The 15,585-nt window shown below is 35.7% G+C and overlaps 1 protein-coding gene across 5 annotated transcripts in view; it reads right to left on the reverse strand.

Moving 5' to 3' along the window:
• Positions 1–15,585, reverse strand: part of Lrba (LPS responsive beige-like anchor protein) — a 504,118-nt gene that overhangs the window by 394,626 nt on the left and 93,907 nt on the right. For all 5 annotated transcript variants that reach the window (XM_048424832.3, XM_048424835.3, XM_048424834.3 and 2 more), the window contains exons 23-30: positions 13,509–14,573; positions 12,278–12,456; positions 11,323–11,476; positions 10,764–10,944; positions 9,169–9,296; positions 8,729–8,836; positions 6,072–6,231; positions 1,872–2,322 (exon numbers count right to left, since the gene is read on the reverse strand). In XM_048424832.3, the coding sequence (XP_048280789.1) occupies positions 1,872–2,322; positions 6,072–6,231; positions 8,729–8,836; positions 9,169–9,296; positions 10,764–10,944; positions 11,323–11,476; positions 12,278–12,456; positions 13,509–14,573 (2,426 nt within the window). The remainder of the gene's footprint in view (positions 1–1,871; positions 2,323–6,071; positions 6,232–8,728; positions 8,837–9,168; positions 9,297–10,763; positions 10,945–11,322; positions 11,477–12,277; positions 12,457–13,508; positions 14,574–15,585) is intronic.

Raw genomic sequence — 15,585 nt, forward strand, 5'->3', positions numbered from 1 at the left:
TTTCTGCTTCAGTCTGAGGCCAGCTCCACAGAGGGAATCCACATCTGGCATTATAAATGTCAAAAGCTCATGGGCAGGAAGTTATGGGAACTAGACAAAGAAACCTACTGCTACTGTTTTTTTTTAAAGGGTATATTGTCAAATTACCTTCTAAATTTTTGTAATTTTACACACAGGTTACTACTGCTATTAGACTTGGTCAGAGAAACTTCTATTTGCAGAAAGCATCTGTTAAGAGACAAACTCATAACTGGTCTAAGTGCAGAGAATAGGTAGCTCTAAAGGAAATCTCATCATCACTGGGCCCAAGGCTCAGATAGGGAACACTGCACAGAGTGGGCGGAAACGTCCAAGTCACAGAGCTGAAGGAGGAGGAGAAGGACTTCAGGTTGCTGTCTTCTAGAACCAGCAAGGCTGCAGCACCCGCTAACTTACAAAACACAGTGCTCACATGCAGGAAGCTTGCACTGATGGAAGAAGGGCACATGGGGCCTCATACGGCCCCACCCCTCTTTAGAAAGCTATAGAAGTAAAATGGTTGCTGAAGGATGAAAAGTCAAATTCCTCAGTAGTTTAGCCACTGGGAAACTGTCCTTGTTCAAGTAAATAACCCACTATCCACGCTCATGCAAACAATCCTAATTCAATGCAGTGTGTGTGAAGAAGTATCTAAGAAACGGTTCCGTGGTTAACAGCATGTACCACTCTTGCTAAGGACCAGAGTTCAGTTCCCAGAGCACGTGTCAGTTGGTTCACAACTAATAACTCCTGCTCCAAGGGATCCTCTGGCCTCCACAGGCACCTGCCACTCATGAGTACACACACACATATAATTTAAATAAATAAGTAAAGGCAATGAAGCACACAAAAAATAAAGTAGGAAGGATGTTTGCTGGGAAGAAGGGGATTGATGGAAGGTGGATGGAGATAAGAGAGGAAAAAGAGGCAAGAACGCTTAAAGTACCTGATATATACATAGAATAAATAAATATAGTAAATAATTTTAAAGAAATTTAGGCAACAATTGTAGCTATTATTTTAATATAAAAAGATCATTGTATAAATAATAAATTTCTTATTTAAAATTAGTAGTATATCTATATGAAAAACCCAGAAAGTATTTTAAAAAAAAAATCTTAGTATCATATTAGCAACTTAATGTCTCAAGAAAAATAAAAATTTTGTAGTAGGAACTTTTCTGTACATTAGTTTGTTCTCAGCTGAAAATACTAGTTTTTAAAATTATTCATTCAGTAACTATGTGTTGAAGGTAGAGCATAAGAAAACTTTATAAAATATAGAGACAATGACCACACAGGCTGATGACATATTACAACTGGCAGTAGACAGTAGAGAACATCCTGAACATAACCTCACTAGTTAGAAAAATAGGCAAATCTGTAAAAAAAAAAAAAAAAAAAATTCATGAGGGCTATACAATCAACTAAGATTCTGTAGTTAGCTTTCTCGAACTGCCCAGGCTCAGAACACCTAGTTGAATTCTTGTACCTGCTGGCATCTAGATTACCACTTTTTATTCACAAAAGCTGACACAACTGGAAGCAAGGGAATGATGGGTAGTTACTTTTAGTTCATGTAAAGCCTACGGTGTAACAAAAAAGGCTTTTACATACAATGTGCACTACTAAAAATAAGCCTAAAATAATTTTAGTGGCATATAAGATGTTAATAAATAAAAGTTTGAAATACTGCACAAACCACACAATGAAACTACCCATTTTTTATATAAATTAGACCAAAACAATCTACTCTAATGCTGAGGCACAAAACTTAGACCTTCATAGTGAACTGTGGTATTTCTATACATTTTGCAAACCTAGTCATACCGAAACAAAGTGTTATTTACACACCTGTCAAAAGACCTGAACTGCACCGGTGGGTCACCAGACAGATCTCCAAGAGCACCAAGGCAGGCTGGGGGCAGAAGGGCTGGATCCACAGTGACTCCATCTGCCGGCATATTAACCAAGCTTCGGAGAATGTCCTTCACGTTGACATTTTTTGAAACTGGAACTGATGGTGTCACCTTCCTATCCAATTCGTTTCCTCCATCAATTTTTGTTTCCTGAGATTTATTGACTTCCAAAGAAAGAGTGCACAGCACTTCACTGATGGCATCTGGACCAGCGCTGACACCCAGAGGCACTGCTGGAGAAGCTGTAGATGGATTGCTTCCTAAGCCAGAAGCTGTTTCCTCACCAAGGCCAGAGTCTCTCCTTCGAGTAGATGAGGCGCCCTCCACTGATTCCTCCACCGATGATAGAGCTAAATGGCTAAATTCTGCTGGTGTGTTTTCTGCATCTTACCCAGGAACAAAAGAGTAAATTAAGAAATCAAGTACTAATCTTTTAAAGGTATATTCAAGTCCCAGTAGCCATCCAAGATTTTATGAAATATGTGTCATGTTCTCTCAAAATCAAAAACTATTAAAATAAACTATAAAATATGATAAAATGTACCTTATATCCAAAATAGATGCTAAAATGAGTAAATAATAAACACCTGCAACAGACTTCAGAAATGATTTGCAACATGTGCACGGATTTTAACACAAAGTTGAATATCAACAGTACATAAAGCAAAAACTTCTACCTCACACAGTTTCCACTGCTGAAAAAATGGCCACACCCTCCAATATGCAGAATAAATAAGTGGGGCTGGAGATCCAGTTCATAAGAAGCAGCCCATCCCTGGTAAGACAGGGTCTCATGTACCCCAGGATTGTTAGGAATTCAAGGCAGACCTTAAACTTCTGATCTCATTCTCTCCACCTCTTAAGTACAGAGATTACAGACATGTGCGACCATGACTAGTTGGTGAGGAGCTTCATGCATGCTAGGCAAGCACTCTACCAACTGAGATAATCCATAGCCCATGCAATCCCAATTTGCCGTTTAACTTCACTCTCTCCAATCAAACGTCCAATCAAACGTGAACTCTTTGCAAGTTCACCCAAATTTAAATTTTACAAAATCATCTTGTGAAATTTAAAGATCAGTTCTCATCTCTAATAGCACTTGACAGCAAAGCAACTGCTGAATGTTCTCTGCAATTTGATAATCCTTTTGTCCAATGATGCATAGCTTTTTTTCTTCTATTACTTCACCAGTAGTTTCGTGTTAATATCTTCAGCTCTTTTTCCCTGATTTATTAGGTTCAACGAACTTAGGGGTCAATCCTTGGTCCTTTCGGTCTGTGGTTCTCTCATCACCTCTATCTACACATATTTTCCCTTAGTTATTCCACCCACTTCCCACATTGAAAATACCCTCACAATCTCATCCCACACACAAGGGGAATGTGTGTGTGTGTATGTATGTGTGTGTGTGTGTGTGTGATTGCTATTTCTCTGCCTTCCCTACATCTTGTATGTCAAAAGGTATCTAAAGTCAACAGGTTGAAAACTGAAATATTTCATCCTTGATATACTACAATATATCGTATAGTAATTATTGAATATCTTTTCTTTTTAAAATATACACATTAATGTTCAGAAGTACTGTTCTTCTGTCATCCAAATATGTCTAGAATCTGACTGCCTCTTGTTATCTGTGAGGTTAAAATCAGAAACCATCAAGTTATCACATCAATTGCTGCATTGTCCTCTTAACTGGTAGTGGAAGGCAATTACTTTAATGATCCTACTGACTCATGCCTGGTGGATTTAAGAAATCCTTCAATCTTAGCTAGGCCAATAGAATGGTTAACCAATGGAACAGAATCAGAAGTAACAGCCAGGTCCCAGGCTGAGTTTTAAAAAGGCCTGCCAGACTTGATTTTACCAGACTCCAAACCAGCTCAGTTTAGAAATTTAACTGACTTCTACACTAATGAGGGAGACTACAGAGAAGCAGAAAAGCCTTTCAAACTAATGGGATAAAAAAAAAAGAACTAAATTAACATAAGACTCAAGACCCTTCCCCAAATGACATGAGCTCAGTTGCTTCTCTCAGCCAACCCTAGCCTAGAGCCCCCTCAGCTGAGTCACCAGACAGCAGAAAAGCCCTCCTAAGACTGTAAGTCCCAGGAAACATCTAGAGCAGGGTGAGCATTTCCAACATGCCATATTCAAATGACACCCACAGAATCATGAAATATTAAGATAGTTGTAGTTTTAAACCACGAATTTCAATGTTCTATGTCATATGGCAGCACAGAACCAAAATACTAGTTTTTCCTTCCCATCTGAGGGGTATCCTCAAAACGAAATCCAAAATAGTATTTAATTTTTTATTTATTATTGCTGTATATATGTTTATAATGTCCATATGATATATATTTATATATTTGAACACTAGTACACACATGCTATGGTGCAAATGTGGAAGACAACTTACAGGAGTCAACCCTCGCCTTCCACTGTGGATTCTAGGGGACTGAATTCAGATCATTAGCGTTGCATTGCAAATGCTTTTATCAGCTGAACACTGGCTTCGGAGTCTTATTTTAAAAATATAGATCAGTTATAACTCTGTACTCAACATTCCAATAATGACTCATTTTACTTAAAGAAAAATACATAAACAATCTCTCCTGTCATGTGTGATATTTTATTTATTATCACTATAACTACCCTCTAAAATACAATAAAATTAAATATTAAAAAATATTTTGTCTTTTTCTGCCAGAGATAAGCTTCATGGCAATAGAGTCTTTTTCTTCCTATAGGTACGAATCTACATGGATACAAGTACCTAATAGGTACTAAATGAAAACATGAAAAAAGAATACCCTCTCCTCCCCGTGCAGCGAGTTCTCCAACTACCAAAGCTGTTTACCTAACTGTCCTTCTGGAACTGAAAACTACAGTTATCCCTACTGATTGTTTAAACAACTTCCTAGAACTCTGTTGTGAAAGACTGAATTACCCTTCACAGCAAATACTAAATTAAAAATGTTGGACTCTTGGATTCCCTGAATGTGGCTGGCCCGAAGTCTTTCTAAAAAGCCATTGACAATGACTCTGGGACTTGTTTCCTCTGCATATTCTGGATTTTTGGGATCCAGTCTGTTTGGATACTCACCTTCCTGGACCTGGAGGGAGGGGGGAGGAACTTGAACTACCCACAGGGCAGGAAACCCTGACTGCTCTTAGGGATGGAGAGGGAGGAGGAGAGGGAGTGGGGGGAGTGGGAAGGTGTTGGGAGGAGGGGCGAAAATGGAAACTTTTATATTTTAATAAAAAAAAAAAAAACAGATGCTAGCAGACAGAGTGAAGAAGAGCAGTTGATGGAGTAACGGACAGTAGCATGTTGTGAGTATGATGGATTTCCTTGCCACTGATAGACAAAAATACATCTCTTCCACTTAAACTGTTGAGAGGAATGACTATGGAAATCCTCTTTTTTCTCTTTCTACAGATCTCTGCATTTCATTGCATAACCTACATTTCTTGTTTGATATTCTATGCACATTTTCCATTCTCATTAGGGAGTCTAACATAGTATCACTATTTGGCCTGGCAAGAACTCCTCATGAAGATGTTATCATGTTTATTTAACTAAAATGTTAAAAGTATTATTTGATAATAAGAAGTTTATTTCTAGTTGTTTTAAATATTATTACAATAAATTGTATATAAACATATATGCATAAAATTACATATGTGTATATGTGTATATATGTATATTTAATTGCATATATTTTTCACAGGTCTTTGAATATTTTTATAGAAAAAATTCTATAGTAAAAGCCATTAAATAAAAAAAAAATGTTGGACTCTGTACTTTTAAAGGATAACACTTTCTCATCTTTAATTAGATGGTGCACTTACAGAACAAAGCTCATCTCCCAACTGTAAATAATTATACAATATGTAAATTATTGATCAAGATTTACCAATATGTAAACAATTGGTAAATAACTTACATAGTATAAGTTTTATAATATGTAAGCTATTAATAATCATAAGATAAAATATTTTGCTATTAGTAAATATAAACCTATGGTCTCACTTGACACATAGTGGGCTTAAGTTCCAGAATCAGTGACTTAACCATACAAAATTTTGTTTGAATTTGGGTACCAGGGAATAAAATGTAGAAACTTACCAGGAAGTGATGCATTCCCATTTTCACTACCAGTTTCCTTAAGAGACTCACTGTGCCTTTCATCTTGTGGCTCTAAAATGTCTCTATATTTTGAGACCATCAGAACAGAAATAAAGTACACAACAGCCAAAGCTAAGAATTGAGCTTGTTTGCTATCCTCCTGAGAAATAAACAAAAGTAATTGTTCATGCCACTATTAACACTTCAGTCTTATTTCATACTACAACATTTAAATATAGATGATGCTCACAAATCCTTCAACGTGCATAGAAAATAATGTATCATTTGTATAATAATTTATTACTAAATATAAATATTCTAAAATACACTTGAGTAAAGTACAAGAATATGCTTGGCAGTGCCTTTAAAAAAATGTTTATACTTTCAGACACAGAAACAGAAGACCTAATTCAACTTTAAAAAATGAGTGCCCAATCTTAAGAGACATAGTAAACACACTTAATATGGTTACTCAAATAGCAATCACCACAATATAAAGGTAACTAATTATTTTTTTTCTCATCAAAAAAATCCAATTATATAAATTAAAAATCACAGCAATGTTGCAGTATGATACCCAGCATATCCAGAACAAACATCCAGGAGTAAGAAGTAAAGTTGTCACATAGTGAAACAAAAGGAAAATGAATCTCCAGAGTATTTTAAGTATCGCAGGCAAGCAGAAGTCAGAACTGAATACAAAGCATTTTCCTCAAAGAAAAGGACAAACTAACCTGAGGCACAGAGGCAGCCATCCTAGCTCTACAGAAGGCCTGCACGTGACTATCAATGACCTCTGTGTCCAGTCAAGAAGATGCTACACACACATCCCTTCTGTTGACACCTCAGAAAGACCTGACTTAATAATTTTAATTTTAAAAATTAGTGTCTATCAAATCCAAATATTAAATGAATCTCAAGAAGTTGGTAGTTGGTAGGTAGTTAGCTTCTAAGTCTAAACATATACATCAGCATATTGGTAGTTGGTAGGTGGTTAGCTTCTAAGTCTAAACATATATACCAGCACAGTGGTATTTTCCCTAGGCCTTTAGCTTTGTTCCCTAAAAGAGAGATGGGAACTTCAGGGACAATTATATTAAACATCAATTATTATCAACCGTTTATATAAAATCTAAATAAATAAATAGATAAATAAGAACATAACTACTGTCAAAAGTTTTAGATGTAACTTCAGGGGGAAAAAAATCAGATATCAAACTCTCCCTTAACAGGTCTACTTGAAACAATTCTTAGACATATTTCTAATATGATAAAATCTATGATACCTTGTAAGTTTGCACGTATAAGTTTCTCAGTCTTGGTAGAAAAGATAAATGTACATTTTTCTTTTTTTTAATTGAACACACTTTCCTGCCATATGTTATACCTGCTACCAATATGACCATTAGGCAAATCATTTATGTGGTCTTCTTAGTCAATTATTGACTACTTATGCCTAACTAATTCTTTATTCATCGTATTAAATTACTCACTTCCTCCACCTCTTTCTACTAACCATGGATTTAAGCAGAGAACAACCAATCCCTGCCACCTTCCTAATGGGACTATAAATGAGCTACTACGTACCCAGCACCTCGTCCGATACTAGTCAGTCAGTGTTTAAAACCTACTGAGCAGTGACATTACTCCAAATTCTAGACCTGAATCAAGACCTAGTCAAGAACACAAGAGGGCACTAAAATACCAGAGAAAGAGTAAGGAAAAGAAAACTGCTGCTCAGAAAAGCTCATACGAAACATAAAATATGCAATACAAAATAGATTCTAAGTGTTCTTCAACAAGTACTTACTAAAGATATTAGTCCCGATAGTGAGATTACAAACGACTTTATTTTAAGACATATTTTATAAAACTTTAAAAACATAACATCAAAATCTGTTAACACAAAATTATTTAAATTAAAAGGACAGGAAGACAAGTAACTACAGTCACAGCTCTAAAATACCACATAGGAGACACATTTCATTAAGTATCCTTTATTACGTTTGAAAAATCTCTTGAGGGGCCAGATGGTGGTGGCCCAAGCCTTGAATCCCAGCACTCATGAGGCAGAGATGAAAAGATCTCTGTGAGTTCGAGGCCAGCCTGGTCTACAGAGCAAGTTCCAGGGACAGGCTCCAAAGCTATAGAGAAATCCTATCTTGAAAAATGGAAGAAAAAAAAACCTTGATGGAAAAAAAAATAATATTCAGTAAAACCATACAATGTTAGGAGATAGCACATATCATTACAATAAGTGCAAGGATTCTGGAGACAAGACAAGTGGGTATCAATTCTGACTACCATTTACTAAAAACATCACTTGACCAGGTTACTTAAGATCTCCATACCTCAAATTCTTCATCTGTAAAATGGAGTTATGAAAGTACACAATTTTTTGAAGTTTTGGAACTTGCTGAGCACATGAGAAAAACAGGCAGTGGATTGCTCTTTCACTCCGATAAACTAGTTGTTTGTTCAGATAATCCCTAGTACCACTGTAAGCTTCTAAAAAACATGGCCAAGAATCCTGTTTTCTAGGCCTGCCTGTTGAAACCATCTGTATTATCTCACAGGGCATCTACTTTAAGGACTTCAGGCCCAAGAGGAAGCACATACTAGCTAAGAGAACTCTGGAAGGAAATATTTGAACTTACAATGTCTCTGAAAACAACCGCTCGAAGCCGATTAATGTCCATGTCTTGCAGGAGCCTGTCAAGATCTCTTATTGGAGATATACTGCCAGTTACAATGTCCACTGGGCTCTATTTGAAATAAAACAATAATAACAATACATTATACATTAAACAGATTTAAAGAACACAGTAAAGTATCAGAAAACCATGCCACATTATTTTTTCTTGTGGGAGTTGGTTATGGCAAGGGACGTCACATGGGGAAAATTGACATAACAACAAGGAAAAGTATTAGAAAAACAGACAAGAGTAAGTATACAAATATTTACCATTATTTAAACATAAATATGTCATATTGACAAAGGATAATGACTATTTAAGACTCTATATCAGATTTATTTAGCTTTATGTTGAAATGAGCAAACTGTTAGGATCTTAATTGTGGAATACAGACATCTTACTTTTGCTGCAGACTTCCCCATGGGCATCAGGCCATGCATTGTTTTCAAGCTTTTTGCTGCATCTCCTCTAGCTCTCAGCTGAGAGTGCTGCTGACACTCTAGGCAATTCCTTACAGCCACTGCACACACTATATTGTATTTTAAGACAAAGATTGGGAAAGGGAAGAAAGTTATATATAAGGTTACAGAAAAGATATAAATCACCTACACAGTATGATTCCCGTTACACTTTATTCAAAACAGATTACCTTCAACAAATTCCTAAAATATCCCTAGACTCTCACCTAATGTTTATTGTCTGATTTTATTCTCTGCTATGGTTAAGATCTGTGGAAACAATTCAGGTAGCAGAGTGCTTATCTAGCGTTGCTGAGACTTTAGGTTTAATCCCTAGTCTCAGCATAAAACACGGTTTAGTGGTATATGCCTGTATTCCAACACTTGAGAGGAGGTAGCAAGATCACTAGTTCAAATGTCATCTTCAACTACACACCAAGTTCAAAACGACTTTCATAGAATCCTATTTCAAAAAATGTCCTGTAGCAGCCTCAAAAACAATTTAGGGAGTTCTGCTGAAAGGGAATCAATTCAGAAATGGTTTTATCTTGTGCTACAAAGGACTGAACCCAGAACCTAAGAATGATAGTCACCTACTCTAACACTGCAGTACACAGCAAACCCAGCTCAGAAATCCTAATAAGTTTAAAGACAGAGCAGGTCTGTGCAGACAAATCTACATTCAGATTTCAACTGCACTAATTATGGTTTAAATTTGAGAAAAAATTTCCTAATTTTTTTGATCTACAATTCTCTCATGGACAAAAGAATAAAATGGTTGTCATTAAACTATCAAACTCAACACTAATGACAGAAGTTAATAAATGATATATTTATTATGACTTTATGAAGACAATCATAGTTCCTAAGGATTTGTTCCCATTTCTTAGGTCCTTCTCTCTCTACTATATTCTCTCTATAAGCAAGTCAATTAACCAAATCTCAGTATTTACTCCTAGATACAGGAAACCTTACTTTATCTAACAAAGCCTTCTTAAGACTAAGCAGTCAAACAGTCATTCTGAGGACATTTGCTTTCACTTAAGTAAGAAGTGTTCCCAGAAGAACTGGGATTTAATGATTTTTGTTAACTACTTTAATAAACTATCCAAGCTTATATGAATAAAAGTGTACTTGAGTGATGACCACGTAGACCATGCCTACTGAAGTGTGTCTGGAAGAGAAAGGGATCAGCATCTCATGGTACTTGGAAGACAAACTTGGGCCTCACCCAACATATATATGCATGCTAAGAAGATCTGATGATGGCATATAAAATCTGCAAGGCACTACTTCAGAAAAAAGAGAAGTTAACAGAGAAGGGTGACTGTTAATCAAAATCACCTTAGCAGCTTGTTGATTATGCTCAACCCATGACAAACACGCTAACTACTACAATGCGCTCCAAAACGCAGGCATGTGGGAACATGACAAGCATACACATTCTCCTCAAAACAAGGAAAGTTTTACTTATTTATCAGTGTGGATGACTGAAAATGTTAAATATAATTCTTAACTGATGGCTTTTAAGAGCTTACCAAGTCGGAGACACTGCCGTAGAATTCCTCCAGATGACATATTTTTTTCAGCTTCAATTTCAGTGAATCCAAGAGAACTTGCAAATATAAGCACATCCACGAGGCTAATTAGCCTCTGCAAAAATGTCACTGAGGTTTCTACTGAAAGACCTTGAGTAGGCTCAATATTCTCCAGCTCGTGCTGCAAAGTAGAAAGTCTGGTAATTATGTCTACATTTGCTACACGCCTTCCGCAAATGTCTAGCTTTTTTCAAGGTCAGGCTTTCTGGAAATCTAGAATAGACTGATTTGCTCTTTTGCTCTTTCGATCTAAAAAAAAAAAAGCAATGAGAATACTTCCATCGTATTCTTCATGGCCTCACTCATGCCTAATAATGTAATATTCTTCATAGGTTTTTCATTCCTGCAACACATGCTAAGATTTTTTAGGGTAAATATGAAGGTGTGTATTTTATTACTGCAGTTATGATGTACAACAACCACTGCATTAAACTTTAATCATAAAGATGCACTGCATTCATGCTTTCACACCACTTGTATGTAGTAGGTAAGTCCTTACTGTGGCCGACGTAGCAGCTGAGAGCAATGGCAGTATACCCCCACAAGCCATGACCATGTTGTCCATCACTTGAGAGATGAGATGAATTGTGTTGTGTACAAAGATGACATTATCGCTGCTATTCACGAAGTCCATAACTGTCTTTGTTGAATGGCTGTCCAAAGATAAATTATGTTTACTGATGAAGCTACAGAAAGGAAACCAAAGTATGCCTGCTGAAGGAGAGGCAGAAAAGAAAATGCCTTTAAATCACCCTGGAAATGTAGAAGATATTGGGGGTGCACGCTTCCTCAGAACAAGTAAAGTAAGTACTCTTCGTAGGCAATTACCGTCTATGTCCAACACCTAGCTTTGCTAAAGCACAGACACTATTCATCATAGATCTGACTTAAAGAATTGAGTGAAACCATACTCATTGAGAAGTCAAAGCAAAAATTTAGAGGCAAATGGTACTACAAGCGCTATTAAAAATTAATTTTTTACTACTTTCTTATATAATGGTATAAAATTTTTTAAATATGATAAGAGTCACAAACAAAGAAAACTCAACAAATTGGATTCTTTAAAAATTGCAAATTGCACAATGGAAAATGCATAGATTTCTTATGATGAATCTATGAACAATGTCGTATATGAATTTCAACTAAATTTTGGCATTTACAATAAGAAGTCTACTTGGAACACCTACCTTCTAGTTAATTCTAGTATGGAAAAAATTATATAAAACATTAAAGCAATTTTTGATAAGGGAAATCTTGAATTTTTATGGTCATGTGTTCAAATTGGGCTTCCATGCATAGAACGGAAAATAAAAGTTAATGTGATAAAACACCAACATAGAATAATTTGCTTTTTCAATCAAATATATGGAGTAATGTAAAATATTTACATAAATTTCTTTGAAAAGGGAAACTAAGATTTATATATGTCATCTATGGTGAACACTTAAACAAACCTTCTCCACATCTGTATATCTGTTTCTATGGAAAATAAGAGATCAGTGAGCAAACGCTGATGCATCTGAGACCACTTGAACTCAGGAATGCGAAACATGGTAGGTCTGGTGTCCCTCCTTTGCTGGTCAGCAGCATCTGGGGCTGTTCCTTGCCCTGGCTCTTCCTGTTGCCTTGATACCTAACAGAGAAAAGTTTAAGAAGTTACAAAGTAAGTTTAACTTCAAAAAAAAAACATTAGCAAAGAAAGACCTATCAACAAGTAGTCATACCATACAGTTAAAGCAAAGCCATCCACAATACTAAGACCACAATTCAACAATGATTAGCATGGAGTCATGTTATTGTAGACATTGTCACTGTGTAGCATTTCACAAAGGAATCAAGCAGTTTTTAATTTTTAATATTAGCAAAGACAACAGTATTTATTATCCAGACAGTAAATAGATTATTCTTCATTAGTTAAAATAAAAATTAACAAAAGTCAACATAATGAAGAGCAGATAAAACAACAACAACAACCAAAAGGAAGGGGGGAGGAAATGAGGAACAGAGGTTAGGAAAAAGAGGTGGGGAAAAAAGCAATAATAATCACAGGTAGCACAAGTCACTGTGAAATACTCATTAAAAAGAAAGCTGTGCATCTCAATCACACAGACTCCCCTCATAGTACAAATAGACCCTTAAATTTGAAACCACACACATGCACTGGTAAATACACACTCCCAGATTTAACTGAAAAAGCAATGTGCTAGAACTGATTTAGCTGAAGAAGGAAAAGCAAGTATTTCCTATAGCTGCTTTATAAACTAAACTTATGCCAGTTCTAAAGTTTGAAAGTGGTAATGTTTGATGATGCTGTGTTAAAATAATAACAAAAATTGCCACTTAATGAACTCACATTAGGCTTGAGAGTATAATCAGTAAGAGAGTATTTACATAGCATACATAAAACCCTGGGTTCAATCCTCAGCACCACAATATTGAATGAATGAGAAAACAGTCATAAATTCAGACTAATTGCCAAATATTATATAACCATTTGACATAAACACTTACATAATTGTTAGTAATATTATACTAACCAAATAAAAGTATCCACACTTACTGTTTTTAACAGTGCAAATTCATGGCAAAAAGACAATACAGGTACACACAGTGAACACAACAAATACGCAGGCAAAATATGCATTCATACTTTTTTAAGTTTTTTAAAGACAGTTCAATAATTACCTCAAGCCCATGTCGTTGAGGCAGGGTTGCTTCCATGCTTGTACTTGCCTTCAATTCAAACCTCTCAGTATCTGAAGCAACACTGGAAACATCTAGCTTAGCAATCTTTTGCTCAGAAGTAACAGGAGCCTCAGGGCCATTATCAACACAATCACTAACTGATTCAGTTTCTCCAGCAAGCCTGGTTGTTTTCATTCCTTCATCCAGCACCTCATCAATGTCTGATTGTACAGTTGTTGGGGAAACAGGAGCTTCTGGTGAGGTAGCTAAAGGCCCTGGTGTGGCCATAGTTGTGAATGTAGAATCTTTAGAATCTCCATTTTCAGTATCATTTTGAATCTTAGTAACAGGCGCTTCCTCTTGAACTTCACAGTCCTTTTCACAGGTGGCTTGCCCTTCATTGGCTTCAGGGGCAGCTACAGCTACAGACACACTATTACCTCGGAGCTCTGTGGGCAGACTGGCTTCCTCGCTAGGGCTGCCTTCTACCTTCAGTTCCACATAATCATCATCATCTTCTTCCTCTACTCCAGATTTTTCCAGTAATTCTGGCAACTCTGCAGCATCTTGTTCTGAGGGAGAACTTATGGAAGCACTTATTTCACTGATGATCACAGTATCTTTGCCAGGTAGTTCAAAAGAATTAGAGACAAGAGTCATAGATTCTACAGACTCAGAAGATGCTTGTAAATCACATGCATCCTCTGTCTTGTTTGTTGCTATTTCTCCTAAATTGGCTTGATTCAGTAACTCTTGTTTTCCTTGCTCCATTTTCTTTTGGTCATTAGACACATCGGGTGTCTGCAGTTCAATGTTGGATGCAGAATCCACTGAACTTGCCTTTCCAATACTTGAGTTCTCATCACTATTTCTAGTAAAATGAGGAGAGTTGGGAGAATCCTTCAGATCTGAGTGTTGGGGCCCAATGGAAACATCACCATCCCTGGTAACATCAGTAACTTCTGGAACCAGACTTGAAGAACATGGCCCTAATCCTTCATCACCTTTTCCCTGCTGTTCCCTAAATATATTGGCAAGATTTTCTTTGTGTATTTCAAAAGTAACCTACAAGAAATATATATAATCAATTAAGAGATATATTTTTAATGAGCACCACTTATAGAACATAAAATTAAAATTCTTTCAACAATTTCATAAATGTATAACTAATGATAAAACTTATGCTACTTATAACTCCTCATTTTTGATAAAATAATTAGAATGGTAACAGGTGGCATACTATGAAATTACAAGAACATAATTACTCATAAAACTTACTCATAAAGACATATGGAAAAAGAATTCATAATTCCTCTACCCTCTCCATATATTATACCAGGATCTAAGTATATGCCCACTGGAAAGAGCATCACACACTGGATAATATACAGCTTTAATAACGTGAAAACCCATTTCTTTATCATTTATCATCAGAAGAAAATTTTTAAATAAATTAATTATCCTTGATATTATGGCAGCTCTAAATATAGCTATAAGAACCAAAATCTTATTTATACTTAGCTAATGGATACAAGTTATTTTCATAATGGAGAAAAAAGTCAAATGTTCCCACAAAGGTTAACCATAATTTTCAAAGTTTGAACTGGTTACAAATGGTGTCTCCTTCTTTTGATTCCCTCTCTTTCTGTGCAATATAAAAGCTGGAGCTTTATAAGAAAAACACAAGACCAAAAATTTTAGAATTCCAAGTATGTAATAAATGTATATATAAATATAAATATATAATATATTCACCCTATTGTCATGCAGGATTGGGGACTGAGTTATTAAGGGTAAAAAATACTACAAGTTAGACAGCATTTACTTTCAGGATTAAAAATGCTTTTAAATTTTTAAATTCAGTTGGTTTATTAATTACCTTTAATTTATTCCAACATTCTAAAAGCTGGGCGATAACTGAATAATTACCACCGTTATCTTTCTATGCTGTTTTCTAAAGGTATTTGTGTCTTAAAACCGATAATTCACAATTAATTACCAGATATTGTTCTAAATTACCCAGCTAAAAGACTACTCATTAATCTTCACAATCATTTGATTGCTAATCTATAGCTGT

This window comes from Myodes glareolus, chromosome 20 (genome assembly GCF_982192425.1).
Source record: "Myodes glareolus chromosome 20, mMyoGla1.1, whole genome shotgun sequence".
Classification (NCBI taxonomy): Eukaryota; Metazoa; Chordata; class Mammalia; order Rodentia; family Cricetidae; genus Myodes; species Myodes glareolus.